This window comes from Rhopalosiphum padi, chromosome 2 (assembly GCF_020882245.1).
Source record: "Rhopalosiphum padi isolate XX-2018 chromosome 2, ASM2088224v1, whole genome shotgun sequence".
Lineage (NCBI taxonomy): Eukaryota > Metazoa > Arthropoda > Insecta > Hemiptera > Aphididae > Rhopalosiphum > Rhopalosiphum padi.
In genome coordinates, this window is record NC_083598.1 from 38,789,354 (window position 1) to 38,813,345 (window position 23,992).

Here is a 23,992-nt window from a genome sequence, read left to right on the forward strand (position 1 = left end):
GTATAATCAATACATTCCTTACTTTGTTCAGAATCTAAAATTGTGTTTAGTCCAACACTCCTCATAATATTTTAGTTAGTCAACATATTGAGCGAATGACCACAGATTCCATTTATTTATTTTGTGATTAATTACGTAGAAATTGTTGTGTCACGCAATAAGTAACGTACTGAGCGTCTGAACAATATTCTTACGAATTGTCAAAGTATTGTTATCGAAAGTAATAAAGATAAAATATTAACCAAGTCGTACCGAATAAAGCTGGTTCAAAGTCCGTGTAAAAACCACCGACCGCATGTAAACTACATCTTATATGACATCCAAAAATAGCTTGTTAGAAAAAGTTTTAGAGAAAACAGGAACCTTTAAAAGGATGTGGAAACCTAAATTTAAAAAGAAAAGATATAATTGAGTTCAATTAATAATATTCATAAATCAGAGAAGAAACCCTTATTTGTGAATCCTATGGGGTAGGTAAGACTTAGCTTCCTCCAATTAAGATTTAATAATAATTTTAACATAAGATAGCGACTAGTGAGATACATCCTATGCAATATGACAGAGAATAATTCAAAAGTAAATTATATAAATATTGAAGTTTATTATTTTGCAGTATTTAATTTAATAATAATATTTGAATCTAATAAATATCATGTAGGTATGTGGTGATCACCATCCGACATTTTAGTTTTGCTTAATGATTAAACTTCTGTACACCACATTTATTATTTTGATAGTTTCAAACTCAAAATTGTACATCACCTAGACATTTTACTTTGATTATACACAATTACACAAAGGGTATAAAATTAAGCCTTCTTATAAAACATATTATTGAGTGTAACTCGTCTATTTGATATTATTGCATTTGTACTATTATTTAATTTGTCAAATAGACAAGTTACACCCTATATATTAATATTAAATAATACATTTTTTTTTTTTTAAATAGATACAAAGTATGAGATAATAATGATATTCACACTATAACTACATAAAAGACACACATTATAATGAAAACTAAAACCTCGAATTAATAATATTATCACCTTTTATTTAAGATTCGTTATTTGATACTTAAAATCATATTTACTATTTTTTAATTTCTATTGTCTATATATGTATAATATTTTTCTAAGACTAACTCTTGTGGTATTATTTAACACAACAGATTAATAATCTTTCTCGACCAACTTGATATGTTTTAGACCTTATCTATAACTCGGTTATAATTTTTAAATTATTTATTTGTTTTTATTTTAATGCAGAGAGAATACATTTATGGATGATTACACACTTAATAATAAAAGGATCATAATTAATTCATTAAATACTGTATTAGAATACAGTTAGATAGATAAAATATCAAATAATAAAAACACCAATTTTTTTTTTTTTTTTTTTATTCACATTTTGAAATAGAATAAATTCATAACTATAGTTATCCTAGAAATTCCTGAAAAAACAATAACAGATAATTTAGTTAGTTTTTATTCAAATAAGCTAAAGAATATTGACTTACTTAGCTACAATCCCGTGTTCTTTTGCTAACCTCGTTATGCAGTCATCTGACTCTCCCTAAAAAAATTAATTTATTTCATTACTAAATTAGGTTAGGTAAAAATGTACTACAAATAGAATATCCAAGTTTAATTGAAGAATGTGTGACTGACTGTTAACATACATTTAAAAATGTAACCTTAAAGACCCAAAACATAGAAAATTTGAAATTTCTACAAAGCTATACAGTTTTAATATATTAGACATGTAAGTACACACAATTATACATATGCCTATGCTGTCATAGTTAATTTTTTTCATTAAATAAATTAAGAAAAAATTTTTACATTATAAAAAATTGTACTCATTTGGTAACATAATATGTGCAATGACACTGACAAACATAACATGTTTATTATTTTCTAACACTGGCAGAATTCTAACTGATTCAAACAATAAAGAGAATGGATGAAAATGTACGTAAGCAAATGACACAAATATGCATCATATATAGCAAAAGCATTAAAATATTAAATACATTTACCATATTAAGATATAATAAAAATTGAGAAGCACAAAATATAAAACATACATTCACAGTACAACTGGTGAAAAAATGTGAATTATAGTAGGAATTTTTTCTTTTATGTTTGTCACATAAAGATGTGAAAACAATAACTATGGTCTGTGTGACAATATAAATTTAAAGTATACTTTAATACATTTTAATTATACTTATCTATAATCATTATTAAAAATCATATTGAAACTTAATGAAAACAATAATAATTTAAGATAATCTAGTTTTACAAAACTGATTAGTCAATATGACAGTAATATTATGTGTAATGATAGACTTGTTTTTAGTTAATACATTTAGTAATAAATCACTAATCATATTTAATTAAGCTAATATATATCAGCTGATCAAAAGGTACCCAGTCTTAAATACTTAGGTATGAAAATATATTTGATAGAATAAATTAATTAAGTTGCTAATACAATAGCACAAACTAACATGTTAAGTCAGCAATACAACTAATAAAGTATTTAATTTAATGTCAAATATGTAAATTACTCAACTAACCAACCAAATACAAAATTTTATAATACATAAATGTACTAGTAAACACATGTACTGCCTTTATCAAAAAATGAATTAAATATATTTTTATTTGATATACTAACCATACGACGAATAGCTCCACTAATGGTCAAGATTTTGTGATTTCCAGTAATGCGACCAGTGGACGAGTCAATTTCGGCTAAATTGATCTGAATGGAAGCGTGATCTTTAGCGGGAATGATACGGTTGCTGGCAGAGCTATTAAAAAATTACAAAATGTCAAAAAAATATGAACACTGAAAAATGCCATGTGGCTCGAGACATTGTAGATGTCATAGTTAAAAACAAATTTGCCATCATTTGAAAAACGCTTACCATTTCCTTGGACAGTACAAGTCAACAAATTCTCCGGCGTCGTTTTGCATTTTGAATTTTGTAAGTATATGAATTCTCAATTCAAAAATCCTAGATCGAAAGAAATCTATAAAGATTTTACAAAAGTAAATACGCTAAAGAAAATCAAGAACCCGAGAATGATATGGTATACATAACCTTAAATTTCTCGTAGACAATTGCAGTGTCTTTGGTGATAAATAATGTGTTGAGTGTGGATTGCGAAAATTGCTCGTACACACACGTCACGTCGCTTATTCCATGAAATATTCATAAATTTCAAATACTTTTCCCGGGTTCATACTACTAAAAAATATTCCACAATAATGATGAAATCAATTTTATAAGTTAATTAATTTCTTTAAACATAACTGAAGATAAACATTCTTATTCTTTTTTACGAGAAAATATTATTAAATATGAATTATAATTTATTATTTGATTAATGCATAAAACGTTCATGTAATATGTAATACAGAATTGAATTTGTTTTGCATATTTCGTCTATATATTATATAGACTCGAATATTTAATATATTAATTATAATTAATAATTAATAACTAATAAGTAATAAATTAGTAATGCTATAAACAAAAAATTAATCTAGAATCGCCATATTAACCCGAAAAATGATATTTATTTAAGTATATAGGCTATAGCTCATTACCATTGCTTATGTCGTGTAATATATTTATTAATTATTTATTGAGCTATGGCAGTTATGCATATAGTATATGTGTATATACAGCGAGTATTTCTGAGTGAATGAGGTCAATAATATAAGCGTACTCACTGTGGAGACCCATTTATAGTTATTGTAGGTATCTATTTACTTTTTACGTATTCTGAAGATATCAATCAATTATTTCTCGTCGTTTATTAAGTATAAGAATTGATTTCTATATATTTATTTTATAATATATTATTATGACTATTGACTATTGACTACATTTTGTAAATTTTGTCAAAAGTAGGTATGTTTTGCACATTCTTATTACTAATACATCTACAAGTATACTAATAGGTATTAATGCTAATATAGCTAGGTTATGAGTTTAGTAAAGTAAAAATGTATAATATTGGATAAAAGAAACAAAAAAATGTTCTATAAATTGTTAAAAAGAAAATATTCTAATTATATTTTGTTTAAAATATATGGAGATAAAATATTATTTATTTTAACAGTCAGCGTTAAAGCTTGACGTTTATTGATCTGCTTCTAAAGTATTCACTTCAATTATATAGTTATAATCGTTTTTTTTATTTTTAAAATTTCGGCTGGCGAGACGAAGCTAGGAAGAAAGTATATTCTAGTACACTACCCTATGAACAACCTTGTATCCTTGCTCATAGTAAATGAAGAAAAAAATTGAGGCCCCAGAGGAAAATTAATTGTGGCCGAGGCCTTTTATATGCCGGCCAACACTGTGAACACTGTACTTATAACGTTAAGGTCGGAAGGAAATAAAATCTATTGCTAATTTTATTATTTAATATAGTTTCTCGTCAATGTGTAGGTATACTGTATGTCTCAATGTCTGTGTATAGTATAAATCGAATACGTTTTTAAAACTATAATTTTTCCACGTGTGTTGATTTTATTGCCTACTCCCGTCTTAAACGCGGCTCACGCGTGTTTTCTGTTTCGGATTATCATAATTTATTATTATGTTTTTTTGAAAATCGATGTGACATTGTGATTGGTGATAGTGTCCATAAAATTTATATTATCGTACAGAATTCGTCTGATTATAAATTAGGATTCTTTATTATACTATTAGGGTCTAGGGATCATTAAAATCTGCGTTTGAAAAAAAATATCCAAACTTATTTTAATTAATTCACGTTCTTAACACTAGATTCAAATACTCACATATATATTAGGCATCATAAGTGGAGAATTTATTTGAAGTGATAAACTTCTGGTAAGGGAGTTACCTGAATGTCCACTATATGTCTATATTGAAGGGTACTTGGCTATATTAAGATATATAGTCTATACTTCTACAGCACATACTAATTTAATAAATTATATTTGGTACCACTAGTTGACTAATAGCTAATACCATGATGTTGAAAATATTAAGAAAATTATTTTCATTAGTTAATTGATTATGATTTTTAATTAAAAATTAAAATAGTACCTACCAGAAATCCAATATAGGTAATAATAATTGAGTTATAAAAATATTAAGGATTATACTGAATCCATGTAAATAATAATAAGTACATAATAATAATAAATAACACTAACAGTATTTTTTAAAGAATAAATAATATAATACAGTTTTTAATATTGCTTATATTTTCTATAAATAATTATACTATTATAGTGAATATATTACTGGTTATTGGTTAGTAATTTAATATTCTTGTCAACTTTTTTTGTTGTTCATACTTTTGTATTCATATGCTATAGCAGCAGGTGATCTACTACGGGCTAGTGATTTACCAATTTAATATAAGTGATCTAGTATCTACCACAAAATTCGAATAGATACATTTTTTTTTATTAGTTAATTTAAGATTCTAAAAATAAATCAAATCGTAAAATGACTGTTGCAGTGTCAGTTTTTTTGTAATAGGTATTTGTAGATATGACTTCACACTTTTTTTTATACAATATGCTTTGTTTTCGACATCCGACAATATTAATTATTATGGCTAATGACTAATGACTTATGAGTATTATTGCAGTATAGGCTCTCAGTTCTAACAATGATAATATTAAGTATATACTCGATAATAATTAATAATTATTATCATGTGATGTGTCAATTTAATTTGCAGTAACGCCAGTACCTAATCTAAAATTATATTGTTTATTACTTTTAAAGTTATAGATATTAATAAGTATTAAGTACCTACTGCATTATCGTTGAATCGCCATCTACATAAATATTAAGTCTATAAACCTTTACCCTGTATTTAGGTACCTGACTATATGTGCTTGGTAGTTGGTTAAGTTGCAGGTAGTTATATGAGGTATACAAAAATTTGATAATTTAAGTTTTGTAATCTAAAATGTTTGTTAAAAAAGAAACACTCATTTGAATAATAATGATAAAATAGATAGACTTTTTTTGACTTCACTATTAATCTTGTAATATAATTATGTATATGATGTATATTTTTTTTAAATCTTAGTATGCATTTACTCATGAAATAAATTAAAAATCTATATTACTATCTATTTAGTTTTGATGTAAAAATGAGAAGAAAAAGATATAAAAAGAAATAATATAGGTTAGGCAACAGTAATAATTATATAATTATAATTATAATATTTTGTAATGTATAACAATATATAATTCTTATAATGTAATTAAATATAACAGCAACAATTAAACAATAAGCAATTAAGCTCTTAAAGGATATCTAAATGAATCTTGATGACGTAATCCTAACAAAATATTTAGATATATCAATGAGTTGTTAGTGTCGTTTTTATAATATTTTTATAATAGTGGTTTTTCCTTAAAAATAACAATAATCTACGATTATTATTATGGTCTTGGTTCATTAACTGAACTAATATTATAGTTAGCACGAAAAATTTTACCAGCCCATAAAAACCACGAGATTTAAAACTCGATTGACTGGCGCCTTTAGAAAATTGCAGGGGCAACCCGAGCACCCTAGTTTGCAACCGTAGACATACCTATGACTGTATTAGATATATTGATGTACATAAATTATACAATATAGATTATAGTTTTGTATCCATCCATTGATGAAACTTAATGACGTGGAGTAATAGTGAAGGTAATCGATTATAGTACCTAGGTCACGAAATAATGATCGTCTTAGGCGTATTCTAGGTTCATTTGAAATAGTGGGAATTAATAATTTATATGTTCAGGGGGTTGCAATAGTTGAATAACAAAGATTGGATTGTAGACGTTTGTAAAATATTTTGGCAACGTTTTGTACTGTTAGGATAGAAATATCTTTATGGAGAGTATTATATTCAAATCAGAATACGGGGGTTTGTTTATTTGATTGAGTCATTTGGATTGAAATGTTGGTGGGTTCTAGGGTTTAAGTCCAGACTATATTATTAAACTCTATATGTATTTATCATCTATGCGCTTATACATTATATGCGTAGATATAACTGCAGAAGTATAAAGAGGTTATCAATTTCAATTATCATTATTACGTAGATTTGTACAAATCATATCCAAATTGGCTATTATATATATTATATATCATATAATAAACCGTACACCGTTGTGTATCATCTTGAAATTCTTGACACGCACTCGAATAATAATAAAATTACTCTCCGGATTTCGAGTATGCAGTTAATATTATAATAAGTAAACATTTATTTGTTGATCTTTTTATAACAAATGAACCGTTTTAAAATATAGATTATTTTTATTAGGTATAGGTACTTACCTAGTTTAAAAATACATAATTATTAACATTCAATTTACCTAATAATTATTTTAGTCAATAATAGTACTGATGTAATCTACATACATTATGTATGATACATATTTATAGTTATATATCTATATATATAATATATACACATAAATAATAATATATATATAGTTGTACAAATATCACAGAATTTTACCTAACAGTTACAATTAATATATTACAAAAATCAAAGAGATGTCAAGTTTCGGTGGTTTCATCATTTCCAAAAAAACTTGAGTATAACCACGCTACCACGCATAAGACAACACAGATGCAAATCATCATGAAGACAATTTTTTTCTGCAACAAATAATTAAATGGCTTTAAAAATCAATTGTATTATAAGCACTGTACTCATTAGTATTTTGTTTAACACGGAAATTCGTTTCCTAGTTAAAAAAAAATATAATATTATTAATTTATTATTCGTACCACTCTCGCTTTGCTAGTGTATATAACAGCTTTTTTGGTTTCAATTTTGGCATTTTCAGCAGCTTCTCCGGCCCTTAACACATGTTGTTCTATACTATTAATTATGTCACCCTGTAAAAAAAAAAGTTTACAATTAAATATTTATAACATTTTTAAAAATAAAACAATTATAGCTACAAGCAATTAGTAACGAAAATGTAGTAAAATTAAAAAACAAAAAAATTATTTAGGCCTATTAATATGAAAAATCTAGTTAGTGTATATTAATGTATTGTATATAGGAAGGTATTCAATCAATTAATATTCACATCATAAAGCAGTTATATCAGTTTTACTTTTTAATTTTTACATTCATTCTTATGAAATGCACGACTCATCAGAAATAAGAAATTACACGTGAATAGATTTTAATGATTTTCTAAAATTCTTGTTTACATACTTACGTGAAATTCATATTTTATTAATATTTTAATCGAATTTCGTAAGCACCAAATACAAGATATTGGCACTTGGAAATAAATACCTGTTATGTCTATTTAATATAAAGATTTGAGTACTATGAATTACAATAGGTTAAATAGTATTATATTTACATAGAAAAAAATATAATATAATATATTATATTTATCATAATTTATTGCTATTAAAATTGATTCACAAAGATAAATAAATCGAGCTAGTAGCGACGAACCATAAATAATTAATACGGCTTTCTTATACTAAATACCAGTAATTAAAATTTTAACAATTTAACCGTTTTAATGGCATGATTGTGATACAATAATTATGTGATATAATATTATAGATATGTACCTAAATGGGTTTGTTTCGAATTTGTTTATACTTTGTATGAATAAAGACTGCACGGCACTCGCAATACAAGATATTGCAGCGCAAATGCGCAATATAATATAGGTACGCACGTGTACCAGCAATTAGTTGATATTGAAAATTAGATATAGAAAGTAATATAATCTTAGGCGATAGTAATAGACAATAATACGTTTATACGTTTATTACGCATTAAGAGTCGTATATTTTTGTTATACGTTTTTGACACGTCCATGATTCTTTAATAGTGAATACATGCATAATGTACCAGATAGATTATTACAATTACATTGTATAGCAATCAGTCGACAAATGATGACAATAATAAAAATGTATTTATGTCATTTGTGATAACCAGAGACCGATATAAGTTATTGGGTAAGAAGGTTTAAAGCGAAATTATCGTACCTATATACCTACGCCACTGCTGCAAGATTTGGATTATATACTTGGATTATATATGTACAGCTAGGAAAGGTATAAATGAGATATTATTTACAAGTATAATATTTTATATTTATAATTTATATTATCGTCATACTTGCTTTTCGACCAGCATCGCCATCTCAACAAACATGTCCCGGAGCTCCTGGATGCTCTTCTCCAGTTTCATTAATTCCAAGTGCCTGTCTTGGACTTCCTGCAACGTGCTCCTAGCTTCCAGCGTTTCGGCAATTATCTGAAAACATTAATTTATATTAACATATACGCGTACTGCATACACGACTAAATATATAGCTTTTATATTTTGTAAGACGTGATGAGATACATGAAAAAATCAAAAACAGCTCTTACGTTGCCGTTGAACACGGCGGAGTAGTTGCCTTGGCTGACTAGTTCGTCGAATTGATCGTTGGATATTTCGGCTTTTGCTGCAGAAAATATATAACAATAACATGTCATAATTGGATTGACGATGGATAATGTATTAAGTCATTAAGATATATATGTTCCATTTGAAAAAAAAAATATAATCACTCACCTATGCACACGACTTTCTGCATGCGTTCCTCGCATTTTTCTTTGTAGACGATCTGCTCGGCGTTGAACTCGGCTAGAGCTTCGACCAACATGTGTATCGTGGTGGCGTGTTGGGTTTTTCGTATCCGCAACGCGGCGCTCACTTGTTCGTTGTCACCGGAAAACTCGTCTTCTTCCTGATTAATCTGTTTCTCTAGGCCTAAAAAGAAAATTCCATAAAATATTTTAAATGCTCCAGCGAACACGACTACACGCTTCCTGTTTTCTTCTAGTTTCGTGGATAGGTACCTATATATTTTGATAAGCCAAATTTAAAATTTTAATCATGGTTTTCGAACAAATATATATATATATATATATATAATAATATTATTATTTTCGTGTGTTATACACGTGGCTGATTGTAATCTGATTAAATATATAAAGTATAATTTTGGATAATAAATTGTAATACCGCATTATTTTATTTACTTCGAGATTTTTACGTTTTTCCTTTGTCACTGTATATTATTTCCTGTCACGCGACTAAATGATTTTTATTATTTTTAAATATTTTAACAATGGTTTCAATCAATTCTAAATTCAGTCACAAAGTGATTCAGCAATTACTTTTAAGATTAGTATTTAGTATAATTTTATTTTGGTGAAATTAGTCGAATGATTATGCAAACATTATTTATAGAAATCTATTATAGTTAGTAGTTTCGTATTTAAGAAAACAATCACGCTGTCTTTTAGTTTTAATAAGCATTTATATAGAATTTGAATTAATATTTGATTATTTATACTCGTCAAATAAGTACGTACTTTTCAGTTTTCATAATATAATACTTACACAAGTATATGATATATATGTAATATGTGTTACTTAAAATAATAGTAGGTAACTAATAAGTCAAGATGTCCGGTATATCATTTAATGAATCGCCAATGAAGGGCCTTGGCGGTGTTAAAGAATATTTTTTGTGATATATATATATATGTGTACAGAATATATGACATTTCCGAAGTCCACTGTTGTTCGAGACCTTGATGCCCGTGAATCCGTTCTGGACAGCCTACAGATTACCATTTACGATTTTTTTTTATTAAGGATATTACCTCGTCCATATCATGTGAATATATATATATAATTAATGTACATAGGTACATGTGATAAAAAAAAAACATTATTGAGCGTTTATTATTACCGTGTCATTTCTCATTTCTATGAAATATTCGTGAAACTGTTTGATAATAATAATAGAAGTGTGAAGTATACCTATACCAATAATCAATATTATATACGAAAAGAAAAATTTCAAACCAAATAATATTATGTATATTATTATTATTAATACTCACATGTCCATATTATGTCATTATTTATATTTAATCAACATTTAATTTAAGAGCTGAGTTATTAACCCGATAAGTTTATTTTAAAATCCAGATAAAAAAATTCATACTTATTTTTGATTTCAAATAAAAGTTTATAATACTCTATATTTCGGTAAATTATATTTCAAAAGTTTAGTTGTAAATAATTTTAAACTAGCGATTTAACTTGGAGTTATCTAGTTGTATTGATATTTTTTTATAAATATATTATGAATTCAAATTAAAACATTAAAATAAGTATTATTATATTATAAGAGTTATAAAACGTCAAAACGAATACTAATTTAAAATTCTCGATAGGGCGTACAATATAATGTCTCAATTCAACAGTATAAATTCATAAAAAATATTTAGACATATATCTAAATTACCATGGTGCATTTTTTTTAGCATCATAATATACTATAAAAAAGCCATACTTCGAAAAAGGTGGATATGATGGTTGTTACACTCAATCATATAATTAATATAATAGTTGCATTGTTGCGTCCAAATCGAACACGATTTTGTTATTATTATACATTTATTATGTTAAAATGTATAACCTTTCAATGTTGTGCTGACTTGTTTTCCCATTTTTTTCACATTTTCTGTTTTTATATCTATATCTCGTTTCATATCTGCAAAATAAATACAATAACGACAATATTATTATCTATATTAAACTTTTACTGTCGAAAGTACAGCTGTTCAGCTGTTGCGGTGTATTATTGTTTATTAATTTATTTTAATATATTAAATAAATATTATATACGACAATATCATACTTTCATCTTGCCTAGGTAGAAGTAGTAACTTTCCGTGTAATGTTCTCATCAACACTACATGCTCTTTGATTTGTCTTATTTTCAGCCGACACTGTTCGATCTGTAATATTGATGTAGTATTATGATTTGATTTATGTTGTATCAGTAATCAGTTTAAAAACAGTTCGTGTTTCAAACGAAACAATAATCGTAATAACTAATAAATAATATTCATTTATATGTATTATTAAGCCATATTTTATTTGTTTATATTATTATATTTTATATAATAGGTATGTTTCAAAGAAAATTAAAGTAATAATCAGACATTTGATGAAGCATCGTTATCACCAAAATATTATCTTATATACTATATATTATTATTATTTTGCCAAGGTACCTTCATAATACATACATATATATATATATTAATATAAATATAGGTAGGTAGTACTCAATACTCATCATCACAATCGGTATTGATTTTGATTAACTTTCTATTACACAAACCATAAAAACGCTCACGTCATAATCATTAATCATATTTTGATTAAATTATACAATTTTTTTTTAACATCGAACTCATTTGGACATGATTATATACGTATTAACTATTAACAATAGATTTATTTTAAATTGTATAGTACTTGATCGAAGAAATGTTCCATGTAACCATACTCAGAGTCTTGAATATCCAGAGCTACGTTATCCACTCCTCTTATGTTATTGCGGGAATCCATTCTGTTGACGTGATTTGGAAATACATCTTCAACAATCTTTAAAAAAAATTAATACGATAACCATAAATAAACATTACGTATATATTTAAATACGAGAAAGTCAATGGAGTATAAACGTAATTTGTGAGAGAAGCTTAAAGTTTATATAAAGCTAAACACCATTGTTTCAAAACCAATATAAAGCTCCACTGAGCACTAAGATATTATTTTAAATCTATAGATTTCCAAACCGTATACGCTTATTATAATACATGGATTTTAACTAAGCAATATATGTAGTTCACTTTTATAAATCATGTTTATGTATTTAATCAATTTTGCTTATAGAAAACTTATTTTAGCTGGAAATCATATATTATTGCAATAATTACAACATACACATATTTTTAAATGTACCATTAATTCAAACTAATAATTAATAATATTATATTTAACTGGCTATACTTAATATATTTAGTAATAAAAACAGTCTAATAAATTATTTTTTTATTTGTATAATATAAAAGAACTGTATTTTATGTATAATTGAATATTGATGTCATTTTTTAAATTGTTATTTTAAATATTAATAAATATACTTAAAACGATACAATCATAGTATAAATATATGTATTTTTTACTTGTTTTGTTAATAATTTATATAGATTTTATTTATACTCTTATATTTAATATTACATGGAACTCCAATTAAGAATTTTTTTTTAAATGCTCGACTCAAAAAAGTAAATTATTAGAATATTATATACATATTTAATGATTTTACCTAATCGGTCTAACCAAACTGAATATATAATTTATTTTGTACCTTATAGATCGGTAATTAACTAGGTATTTAATCGTATTTTTAAATTTTTACTTCCTATTAAAAAAATTAGTTAAGATAATACATTTTTTTTAAATATAATAATATAGGTAGGTTTATAAATAATAAAATGAAAATATAATGCCACCAAAAAAAATATATTGATAGTTATGATAATATTTTTAAATAGTTACATAGGTAATATAAAAAAAATGATTATTATCATTTAGTTAATAAATATTATATTATTTTGGTAATTAACATTTAAATTAAACAGATTTATGATAAATATCTTAGACTTGAACAATATGTTTTTTTAACGATAAGCTTTATAGAGTGTTACTTGGGTGTCTTATTGAACATAATCCATTTTCATCTTCCATGTATTCCTAATTCTCTTCTTAACTAACTACTAACTATTTTCGTAATAAAAATATTTATAGATTATGTTTTTTCTAACAAATAAATAAAAAAACGACGTGCGTTTTCTTTTATAATTATAATCACTACATTTTATCTCAACTTCTAACACGTTTTAGATTTAAAACATAATAAGAACGTAAAATTATATCATTATTTATTAATCATTATTTTTAAAAAAAAATACTGTTTTTGTATGCAGTTTAAATTGATCTGTTGTTTAAACTATCTATCTATAATTCTATAATTACATTGAAATTCCCACATTGTTCTTTTTTTTAATTAGTTCAATTTCATCTTGACATATTTATTTATAATTAAATTTGAAATAATAGCTAAGTACTATTTAAGTAATAACTGGCATTTTGGTCAATTCAGGTTATGACTCATGTATTATGAATTTATGATAAATTAGAATTATATGTTATTACTTTTTTTTTTTTTAATTGAAAAATCAATGGTCCATGATTTATACGATTTAATGAGATTTTCTTTTCTATTTGTCGGCTATAAAAGTTCATTGGGCATAGACGGTTTTCTTATCTTACATTATTATTAATTATTATATTCAATCAAATATATACATTTAAAATCTGTACATGCAAATTACGTGGATATTATACATTAATTTTAATATTATAATGACATGTATAATGTATTTATATTAACATTATATTAACTATTAACAAACATAATTAATATTCATAGGATTAATGTTTTGATGTATCTATTTAGATAATATGTCTTTAGTTCAATGGCATGTTAGATCTAACTGTTTAACCAAAATTATTTTATTGACTATTGTCTTGTGAAGCATGCATTAAGATTTAAGACTACAATACATGCCTATACCTAATTACAAATAAATAGCAATATAATAAAAAAAAAACAGATATAAATTAAAAATTATACTATATTACCTACTCAATATTATATGTACGAAACAACAATTTCAATTTGTACGTCTATCCGGATAAATAAATGTCGTCCTCGGCGAGTAATATAATTTACGAGAATATATATTATATTAATATACACATGGACGCATGGTACCTACTATATGGTAGGTATATAATAATATTTATATAGGTATTATTTCCCTCGTTTTTATATCGATGATCGCTAACCAATCACTGTAGCACATATTTGTATACTAACACGAATATTAAAAAAATTTTACGTTATTTTTTGGAGTATCTAAGACTACATCAATGTTATCATCTTTATAGTATATTTAATATTCACATATCACATGGGTAGTATTATGCTAAGTGTTGAATGTTGACGATGTGCCGTCCTGTCCTTCTACATAAAATGTTGTTTACTGGTCTACAAAACATGTTACTATATTTAATAAAAGTATAATATAATTATGTAATATATATATATATATATATATACACGGATAATCGTTTTTTTCTTTCCAGTAGGTATTTTGTGTTTGACTAATACGGCCTTTTATTCGCTATAAATTATTGTTATATTATGAATACAATAAAAATAATGTTCCTTATGGTTCCGCACTACCGAATATTAACTACAGCGGCACTCACCTAATGCAGGCCTTGAAGTCATTGTGTTAGGAAAAATTAATTGGTGCCATTTTCAACAGATAGATCAGAACTGCAGTTGGCACAACAATAAACCAATTGTGTATGTATGATGTTTGTGGTAAAAAAATATATTTATATACCTACCTATACGTAGTATATATAGTATAAATAATAATTTAAAATTTATACATAATATACGAGAAAATTGAAATTTTTATTTATAGTCAATTTACATAGATATATATATATTCTATCGTTGATGTGTAGATACGCCAAAATAATATTATAATGAGCATAACATCATAACATACAATATATGTCCCACGTTTTATTTAATCGTGTCGAGTTTTTTCTAAACAATCCGTATGTACTGCAACGAGGATTGCCTATTCATTATACTATACAGGTAGTATTATAGGTACCTACCTACGACACAATCAACTTTTATGTTCGGTCACTATACTTGCACTCAGTATCACAGCTATATAGATTTATTATCTATTTAGTTATGCTCTGTATGACTGTATATGCAATACAAATTAGAATGTTGAAGATTGTATTTTGTTCGGCCTGTCAAAACGAATATTTACATAGTTAATCAACTGAAAATCAGCGAGAACAAAAATACTATCCTAAAATTGATTTATTTCCATCTTAAGATACATTTTTTGTAACCGTTGTATTTTTGTGTGTTTTCAGTTTTAACACAATTTATGTAATTTTAATTCAAAACCTCTTTGTTTCATCTAATAACTAAACGAAATATTTTTAATTGTGTTTTGACAGTCAGTTTTTTATTGTAGATAAGACAAGTGCAATTAAGTCACAATTATTACATATATGTCTCAATCAAATATTTAAAATCCAAGGTTACTTTGTTACTAAATACTGATATTAATTTAGTTATACAATGTGCAATTAAATGCCTATGTTTATGTATTAAATACTAAATCTAAATATAATAATAATAAAATATAATATGAAAGATTCGGAAAATGATATCAACTTTTAAAATTATTATATAAGCAATTTAAGTATTTTGTAATTAAATGTTGAGTAAAAAGTTAGTTTTCTTACTTATGTAGTAGGTGTTTGCCACTATTGTTTGTGGTTGTTTATTAATTACTAATAATGTCAGCTGACATATTATAATTAAATCTAAAAACTAACAATAATTTACAATTTACATTTATATAGTAAATTGAGTACCTATTGATAATCGGCATGTTGTACATTTATAAGTACTATACTAATATTAAAAAATAAGTATATTAAATCTATATGCAATATTGAATTCGAATGTAACTAGGTATTTAAATTATCTATATTGTAAGATTATCAAAAATAATATGCTACCCTGTTAAAATATATTTGGATAGTTTAGACAATGGGAAAATACATTATTTATGAGAGGGGTGATATACTAAAATATTATAGTATTGTACAATGTTCTTACATATTGTTTTATATTGTTTAAAAATATTCATATTATCTATAAATAACATCGTAAAAAAATTCTACTTACAGCTTGTAACTCTTTCAGTCTATCTTTAATCATAATAATTGTAATAAATAAAAAAAATACTATTCACTTTTGCAGCACAAACATGTCAAACAATTAAGATTACACTAGAATAGATAGGTACTAAATACATTATTATTGTGACACTGTACATTCGGCGCTAACAAACTCGAAACTGAAATGACGATACACGGCCACGAGTTTTGAACGGTAACAACTTTATGTAACTCCCACTACGTATAGTACGCGTATTACACCGTATAAGATTATTACAAACATTATTAGTTATTACGCTTTTAATTTTATAGGTATCCATGATTCATACATAAACAATAAAGCATGCATTGTTTAAATTAACTATTGAAATCATTGATTTTTATTAGCTATCTGAATAAAATATTATTACAATTATTGTAAATTTATATTTTAAATACCATTACGCATGTGATTATTAATTATTAGTTCAAATAATTTATAAGATTTATTTATTTTTTTGATTTGTATATATTATGGCATTATGCTTATTAATTAGAGTATAAACATTATGGTTATTACTTATTCCCATATTATTATATCAAGGGGGCATAGGGCCATAGGACAACGCCACTAGAGCCCATGTATATAAATGGCCTATAACTAGTCTAGTTAGCCCTATAAAAATAATTATTTCCTAAATTATTATAGTATTTTTTTTATTTTTGTGTCTATCATCACTCATTGCATTTTGAGCAGTAAAATCAATTTAATCTTCAACCTCGATATATTTTTTGGTAAAAACTGCATTATAAACTACTATACCAATACCTACCTACTGTAAATAAAGTTTGTACTTGGAGAACAAAAGTAAAAATTTATCAGTACTTTATTTTTTTTAATAATAGGGAAAATAGAAATTTTTTACGCAAAACCAATTTGTGAAAAAATCAATTTTTTTTTATGTAAATTGTAATTTTAAAACAAATAAAGTTCTAGACAATTTTATACAATGTGTCTAAAAGAATTTTTTATACGTGGATTGAATTTTATTTTTTTTTAAATTTATATATATAAATAAATAATAAGTAATATAGACTGCAGACAATTAAGAACAATACCATCAACATGAAACACATGAAGAGGAGACCATTCAACAACAGAACCTCAACATTTTAAATTTAGATTTTTTTGTAATATTTAGGTATATATTTTATTCTATAAAAGAGCTTGCTGGTGCCTACTGTCTAGTATCTCTATTTATTGTGAAGAATATTTTGTGGTAATGTTAAAGAAGAATAAGGATATATTTATAAAGAGGTTAGTATGGTTGATTAAATGAATTATTTTGTATTGGTTTTCAGCAAATGTGTTTTCTATTTGTTATTTAAATCCTTATGAAAGGTTGCATTTTTTTGTATACCGCGGATCACCTCTTATGGCGATTTATTGACTATAAGGTTTAATTAGGGACTAAGGTGAATGTTCAAGGGTTTATCAAATTTGAATGCCGTAAGGTATGACTACTGGTTAGTGGTTAATTTTTATAAAATAATTTATTATTAAGACTCATGTAGTCATGTATTAGATTTTAGTATAGGTCAAAGTAGACGGTGGTGTGAGTTAAGTTGTTTTTGTTTTAATTTAATGTAATTCAATTATTTTAATCTTTTATACAGAGTAATACCAAGGTATTTTGTTGATCTGATTTTAAAAATATTTTGGCTTTTTTTGAGCTATTAATAAATATTTGATAATTATGAATGTTTTTTACACACACATTACAAGATTCATAATCATGAGGCAAAGATTTTATCTATTGATATTATCTGATAATTAGAGATTATCCATACTATATTTGATAAATAAATTCTTAATTGTATTAAAAAACTTGTAATAACGTGTAATATGTTGACACATTTAAAATATAAATAATACAATAAATGAAAAAAAATAATCTATTAATATAGATTATGGACTGAGCGAAAGCCAGCTAAAATTACATTCTGAAGTATTATCAACTTTGTTAATTTTGTTAACTCTGTTAATTAATTTTTTATGATTGATTGATTTGAATTTAATTCAGAAAAAAATGGTTCTATTTAATATATTTATTTCATTTAAAACAAATATACAATATAAGAACTTACATAAAAATAATATTTAGCATGTTATTAAAATATAGAATTTTTTTTTCAAAATTTCAAGTAACTTCTTAAAACTTGAAATTTTAATCTAAAGATTCTAACATAGATCATTAAATATTAAAAGAACAGAACATTTAATGTTAGTTTACTTTTAAATTTGTTAACAGGAACCTAGAACATATTACAATAAAAAAAAAAAAAATGGTAAGTCAATAAAAAATGTATATCATTTAAAATAATTAAATATATTATAAAATTAAAAAAAATTAATAACTAAATTTTTTTGTTAAAATTATTTGGTCCTTAATCTTAAGATTAACAAGTTAAATACAAATTAACATTTAATATAAAATTCATTTTTAAATAATTAAAATACAAAACATATTAAACAATATACCTGTGTTTCTAAAATAATAGTTTGACAAATATGAATAGTTATCCATCTTAAGATGTTATATATTAAAGCTAATGTAACATATTAAATTCTATTTTTGCGTTTGTGTGGGGTCGGGCAAATATTTATATCATCAGGTGAAATTAATTCTGCTGCTTCAATCAATAAATGATCATATTGTCCATCCCTGGCTGTAGTTTCCTTAGCATGATTGGCATATTTTTTTATATAATCGATTGCTAGTTTTGTATCCACGTCATTCATGTACAGTCTGTTACCCCAAGTGACAAGCACAATCGGCTAAGAATAAAATAAAATAAAATAAAATAAAATATTAATTTAATTTTAATCTTATATAATCACATTCTTTAATTCTTAGTGGAAGACTGGTAATAAATCAACCCTTTGTTATTGATTACTATTATATATAAAAATTTGTAGTTTTTGTTTACATCTAAAATGACAAAAACTTAACAAGCTGTAACTTGGAAAATTACTAATTAAATAACAAGGGCTTGGATTTTTATAGCATTTGCTAATTATTATAGGATACAGATAAAAATAGCAGAGTGAGCTATAAATTTAGTAATAAGTATTTTAGGTTTTTAGTACTATTTTTCAAGTTTTGGTGCTAGTTTTTGCTAATTTACATAATATATAACGTTTTATTTTTTATTTTCAAATGTTTAAATTTGGCAAAACATTTAATCATACAGTATAACTCAGGTAAAATAATTTAAGATATTATTTAATTAATAAATAATAATTTATTTTATTTTATTATTATTTCCGGATAATTTTGAATAGTCTCCTGACTAATTAAAGTAATTTTAGTAATTAAAAAATTTAAACAAACAGTTTTTAATTAATTATAAATGTACCTATTAATTCACAAATAATCTTTAGTTAATAAATATAAGTTTTTTTTAATTATGAACAGAATACATTTTTATTTTTGCTATTTTTCATGTTTTTAGAGCATATTATAGCGCTTATTATAAGATTTTTTAGGTCATATTATAGCACATATTTCATTTATAGTGCTATAAAATCCGAGCCCTGCAAATAACAGTCCAACCCATAATAATCATAATATTAATAAACGCACCCGATCTTCAGGCACTAAATTATATGGAGTAATAATATGTCTGAAAAGACAAGACTTTAAAACTGTTCGCATACGTTGAACTAAAACTGGATGAGTGCATGGATGATACAACATTACTACTGATCCATGCTGAAAAAAAATATAAAAATATCATACATTATGCAAAGTAATACCTAGAATAACTTAAAAGTAACTAGACAGCTAATAGCCATTAATGTGATATACTAATACACACCTCTAAATTGTGTAACCATCTCTGTTTTGGTAAAAATTTATATTCGCCGTATCTGGCCCAAGCAGGACGATGTGAACCACTATCAAAAATTAAAAACACACATTATATTAAAAATTTAAACTTTTTAATGTTAATAACATATGGTTAGCATTAGGTCTTAAACCTAAAAAAATATTAATTACCTATATAGTAATAACTTATAATTACACTTAGAAATAGTTAAAAATTAAATCTGTAAATAAGTACTTACAATGAGGGAATATCGTGGTTGTAAGATATCGATTCTTTCATGCACACGTGATTAGCCTATAAAAGTTAAATATTGAATAAAACAATTAGAAACCAACCATTAATTCATTATTTATTTATCAACTTATCATATGGACAATTCATTATAAATGTACTTGATTTATTATAAATATGTAATATTTTACATTCTCTCATAACAAGCATCAGTGGTTCAGTGGTAGAATGCTCGCCTGCCACGCGGGCGGCCCGGGTTCGATTCCCGGCTGATGCAGAAACTTTTTTGCTTAATTTTTAATTAACATTTTTTTTTTCACATAAAAATTTTATACAACTTAAAATAATTTTTTTATAAATAAATTGAATGCGAAAAAATAAATACAAATCGCCAGATTGTTATACGAATGAATAACTTCCTTATTTTCTCAAAATTTGTAATTAAAAATAAAGCTGTCAAGTAGTGCTTTGTTTTACAGCAGGTGTAAGTGAATACATTAATATATTAAGTATATAGATAAATGTATTAATTTAAAATCAATGATAAAAGTGTATTGAAAGACTTCTATAGTAATATTAACTATAGAGCTTAAATTATACTAATTATTTTTAATTTAAAAATGTATTATAAGTTTCAAAATGTACAAGAAAATGCTATGTGGGAAAAAGATATAATATATATTATTAACTATAATGATAATTTTTAACTTTTCGATTTAAAAAACTTCAAAACATTTTACTTTGTTTATCAAAACTGAGTGTGTAAATAACCTTAATTTATAGTATATTGGATTTCTATAATATTTTGAATACATTTATGTTAAGGTTTACATAATAAATGATTCTTAATCTTGGATAAATAAGTATTTAAAATAATTTAAAATGTTTAATATAATTTTAACATAATATTAAATCTACAATCTGCATATTTTACTTCTTAGTGTCAAATTCTTGAAGTAAATATATCACATAATAGGCATCTATTAAAACTATCAAGGTTATAAATATCATTATTAAAATATTAATTAGCTATGAGCAAAAGTGCTCAAAACTACCATTAGGCAGTCTTAGGGTATAATTTATAAATTTGAAAAATAATGTTGTATTATAATGAAAAAAAAAAAGATACAGGTTAATTTAAATAATAATTACCACATAATATTTAGGCACGAGATCTCTATCCAATAATGGTTGAATATCAGATACTGGTAAAAAATCTTTCAGCATGCATGTATAATTGTAAAATGATTCATCCCAATCTCTTGTTAAATTCGTCTAAAATGATAAACATAAGTAATAATGTATAATGCATAAAACTGCAGAATGCACAATTTAAATGAAAAAATAATGATAGTTAATTATTTATATTACGATACCTAAATCAATAACTTAATAGGTATTGTAATATATAATATCCTTCAATACTAATTTTGTGTTTTTTTTTATATTTAAACTTATATGTTTTTTAAGTTTTAATCAATTTATAATTTGATATACACAAATATAACAAAATTAATAAAACCTTTCCATCGTCACACGTAGAATTTATATCCATAGATCCCATTGTCACCATGTTTTTCTTTTGTTTTGGGGCACTAAACACAGCAAAATCTTCGTTTTCTGTAACAATTCTTGAAATACTACCATAGTTTTCTCCATTTGAACGGTCAGGTAAATACCTACCAAGCCATCTGTAATTTAAATATTATATTTATCAAACTAAATAGAAAATTTAAAAAAAATGATTTACAATATATTGCTAACTTTTAAATATAATAAAATAGATTTTAATACCCTTCAAAAGTTTAAACACTAAGTTTCATACTTATAAATTTAAATTTATTCAACTAAAAATTTCTTTAAAAAATAAAAAATATCTTTTACTTTTATAACAAGAATTTAATAAACAATAGTTAATTTATTTTATTTTATAAAAATGTATACATTTTAAATATTCTAGTAAACAAATTAAATCAACAAAATTATTTGAAAAAAACTTATTAATTTTTATTAATTAAAGACACAATTTAACAGTTATTCAGGCTTTCACCTTCCAGTTATGTCATTGTTTTAGATATACCTATATTTATACAAATAATTTAATTAATCAATAACAACTAACTTGCTGTGTTTGTCGGAGTTATCAGTAGGTTTTAAATTAATAACATCAACTGACATTGGTACATCTGAAAATAAAATGTTTTATCATCAATATTTAGTATTCAATGTACAAAGCATAACATAAATTATAAATTTAAAATGCTGTGATATTTATATAGGTCGTTATTATTTTATTTTAATCTAATTTTACTGTATAGGTACACAATTCATTACTTATATATTACCAATGATAATATATCATCATTCTTCATTCAGAACAATATGTAATTTTATTAGGTATTTTATGTTTTCATTGAAAATATTTATTTTTATTTACCTAAACATACAACAGTTAAAATATTGTATACCAATTTAATTATAAAGTAACAGTATTATATAATGTCAATGATAATTCTTATTTTACACAGACCTTTATTAATATGTACCTATGTTATTTTACCACATATCTTAGTATTTAAATGATTAATATTATTACTAAATTTAACTTTACAATTTGTGCGTACAAAGGCATATAATAGTGTTAAATGCCATACTCAAAAATAAAACTAGACTTATTAAACTACTCACTATGTTGCTGTAATTGAAATGAAGTTCCTTTTTCATTCGCTAAAGTGGATACCCACAAGAACAATAAATGTAGAACGCAAAAATGTGTTCTTAACAAAGACATTATGTTCAGATTTTTTACTAAAATACCAATAACCAAACACTGAAAAACTCAAATAAAATAAGCAATGTTAAGACATCTTCACCGATGATTCGACGAAAACAAACTAATTGTAATTGTTATTGCTCATTAGCGTTCAACTAAGCATGAAAATAATTAGATTGAAAACAACTTTCTCAAACAATTCAAAAACCAATTTGGTTGTTTTAAAATCATTAAAATACCTTATCACTTAGAAATTTGATAAACATATTGATAAAAAGTTAAACGATAAGAAAATCGTCAAAGCATTTATAAAAATAATTA

At 24.6% G+C, this 23,992-nt stretch overlaps 3 protein-coding genes and 1 non-coding gene across 5 annotated transcripts; 1 reads left to right on the forward strand and 3 right to left on the reverse strand.

Annotated features, from left to right (window-relative positions):
• Window positions 1–1,226: 1,226 nt before the first annotated feature.
• Window positions 1,227–3,116, reverse strand: LOC132922579 (small ribosomal subunit protein eS21). The gene is made up of 4 exons (XM_060986159.1): window positions 2,942–3,116; window positions 2,689–2,824; window positions 1,523–1,578; window positions 1,227–1,456 (listed from the first exon to the last, which is right to left on the reverse strand). The coding sequence occupies exons 1-4, from the start codon at window positions 2,989–2,991 to the stop codon at window positions 1,447–1,449; spliced, it is 252 nt and encodes an 83-aa protein (XP_060842142.1). The 5' UTR covers window positions 2,992–3,116; the 3' UTR covers window positions 1,227–1,446.
• A 4,207-nt stretch (window positions 3,117–7,323) lies between these two features.
• Window positions 7,324–16,990, reverse strand: LOC132923499 (syntaxin-like). Of its 2 annotated transcripts, XM_060987536.1 has the most exons (10): window positions 16,802–16,990; window positions 15,703–15,846; window positions 12,409–12,537; window positions 11,783–11,882; window positions 11,561–11,635; window positions 9,637–9,834; window positions 9,450–9,526; window positions 9,196–9,333; window positions 7,824–7,934; window positions 7,324–7,691 (listed from the first exon to the last, which is right to left on the reverse strand). In XM_060987536.1, exons 3-10 carry the CDS (start codon window positions 12,499–12,501, stop codon window positions 7,590–7,592), a joined length of 894 nt encoding a protein of 297 aa, XP_060843519.1. In that variant the 5' UTR covers window positions 12,502–12,537; window positions 15,703–15,846; window positions 16,802–16,990; the 3' UTR covers window positions 7,324–7,589. The 2 variants fall into 2 exon arrangements, with proteins under 2 accessions (XP_060843519.1, XP_060843518.1); XM_060987535.1 differs by lacking the exon at window positions 15,703–15,846.
• A 2,130-nt stretch (window positions 16,991–19,120) lies between these two features.
• LOC132919940 (uncharacterized) lies at window positions 19,121–23,902 on the reverse strand. Its single transcript, XM_060981887.1, has 8 exons — window positions 23,587–23,902; window positions 23,021–23,084; window positions 22,421–22,589; window positions 22,051–22,173; window positions 20,906–20,961; window positions 20,656–20,734; window positions 20,421–20,549; window positions 19,121–19,612 (listed from the first exon to the last, which is right to left on the reverse strand). The coding sequence occupies exons 1-8, from the start codon at window positions 23,687–23,689 to the stop codon at window positions 19,397–19,399; spliced, it is 939 nt and encodes a 312-aa protein (XP_060837870.1). The 5' UTR covers window positions 23,690–23,902; the 3' UTR covers window positions 19,121–19,396.
• Trnag-gcc (transfer RNA glycine (anticodon GCC)) lies at window positions 21,105–21,175 on the forward strand. The gene has a single exon. It is a non-coding gene; the product is annotated as a tRNA-Gly (tRNA).
• Window positions 23,903–23,992: the final 90 nt, after the last annotated feature.

What these genes read in the sequence shown, in the direction of transcription:
- LOC132922579 (XM_060986159.1), bottom strand. Translation starts at nt 2,991, where the DNA reads ATGCAAAACGACGCCGGAGAATTTGTTGACTTGTACTGTCCAAGGAAA. An exon ending in TTGTACTGTCCAAGGAAATG is followed by an intron (nt 2,825 to 2,941) that starts GTAAGCGTTTTT and finishes ATTTTTTAATAG; the next exon opens with CTCTGCCAGCAACCGTATCA. An exon ending in GTGGAGCTATTCGTCGTATG is followed by an intron (nt 1,579 to 2,688) that starts GTTAGTATATCA and finishes TAATTTTTTTAG; the next exon opens with GGAGAGTCAGATGACTGCAT.
- LOC132919940 (XM_060981887.1), bottom strand. Translation starts at nt 23,689, where the DNA reads ATGTCTTTGTTAAGAACACATTTTTGCGTTCTACATTTATTGTTCTTG. An exon ending in CTACGTGTGACGATGGAAAG is followed by an intron (nt 22,174 to 22,420) that starts GTTTTATTAATT and finishes TTATCATTTTAG; the next exon opens with ACGAATTTAACAAGAGATTG. An exon ending in ATTTAGTGCCTGAAGATCGG is followed by an intron (nt 19,613 to 20,420) that starts GTGCGTTTATTA and finishes TTTTATTCTTAG; the next exon opens with CCGATTGTGCTTGTCACTTG.
- LOC132923499 (XM_060987535.1), bottom strand. Translation starts at nt 16,834, where the DNA reads ATGATTAAAGATAGACTGAAAGAGTTACAAGCT. An exon ending in TCTACCTAGGCAAGATGAAA is followed by an intron (nt 11,636 to 11,782) that starts GTATGATATTGT and finishes TTTATTTTGCAG; the next exon opens with ATATGAAACGAGATATAGAT. An exon ending in ACACTAGCAAAGCGAGAGTG is followed by an intron (nt 7,692 to 7,823) that starts GTACGAATAATA and finishes TATTTGTTGCAG; the next exon opens with AAAAAAATTGTCTTCATGAT.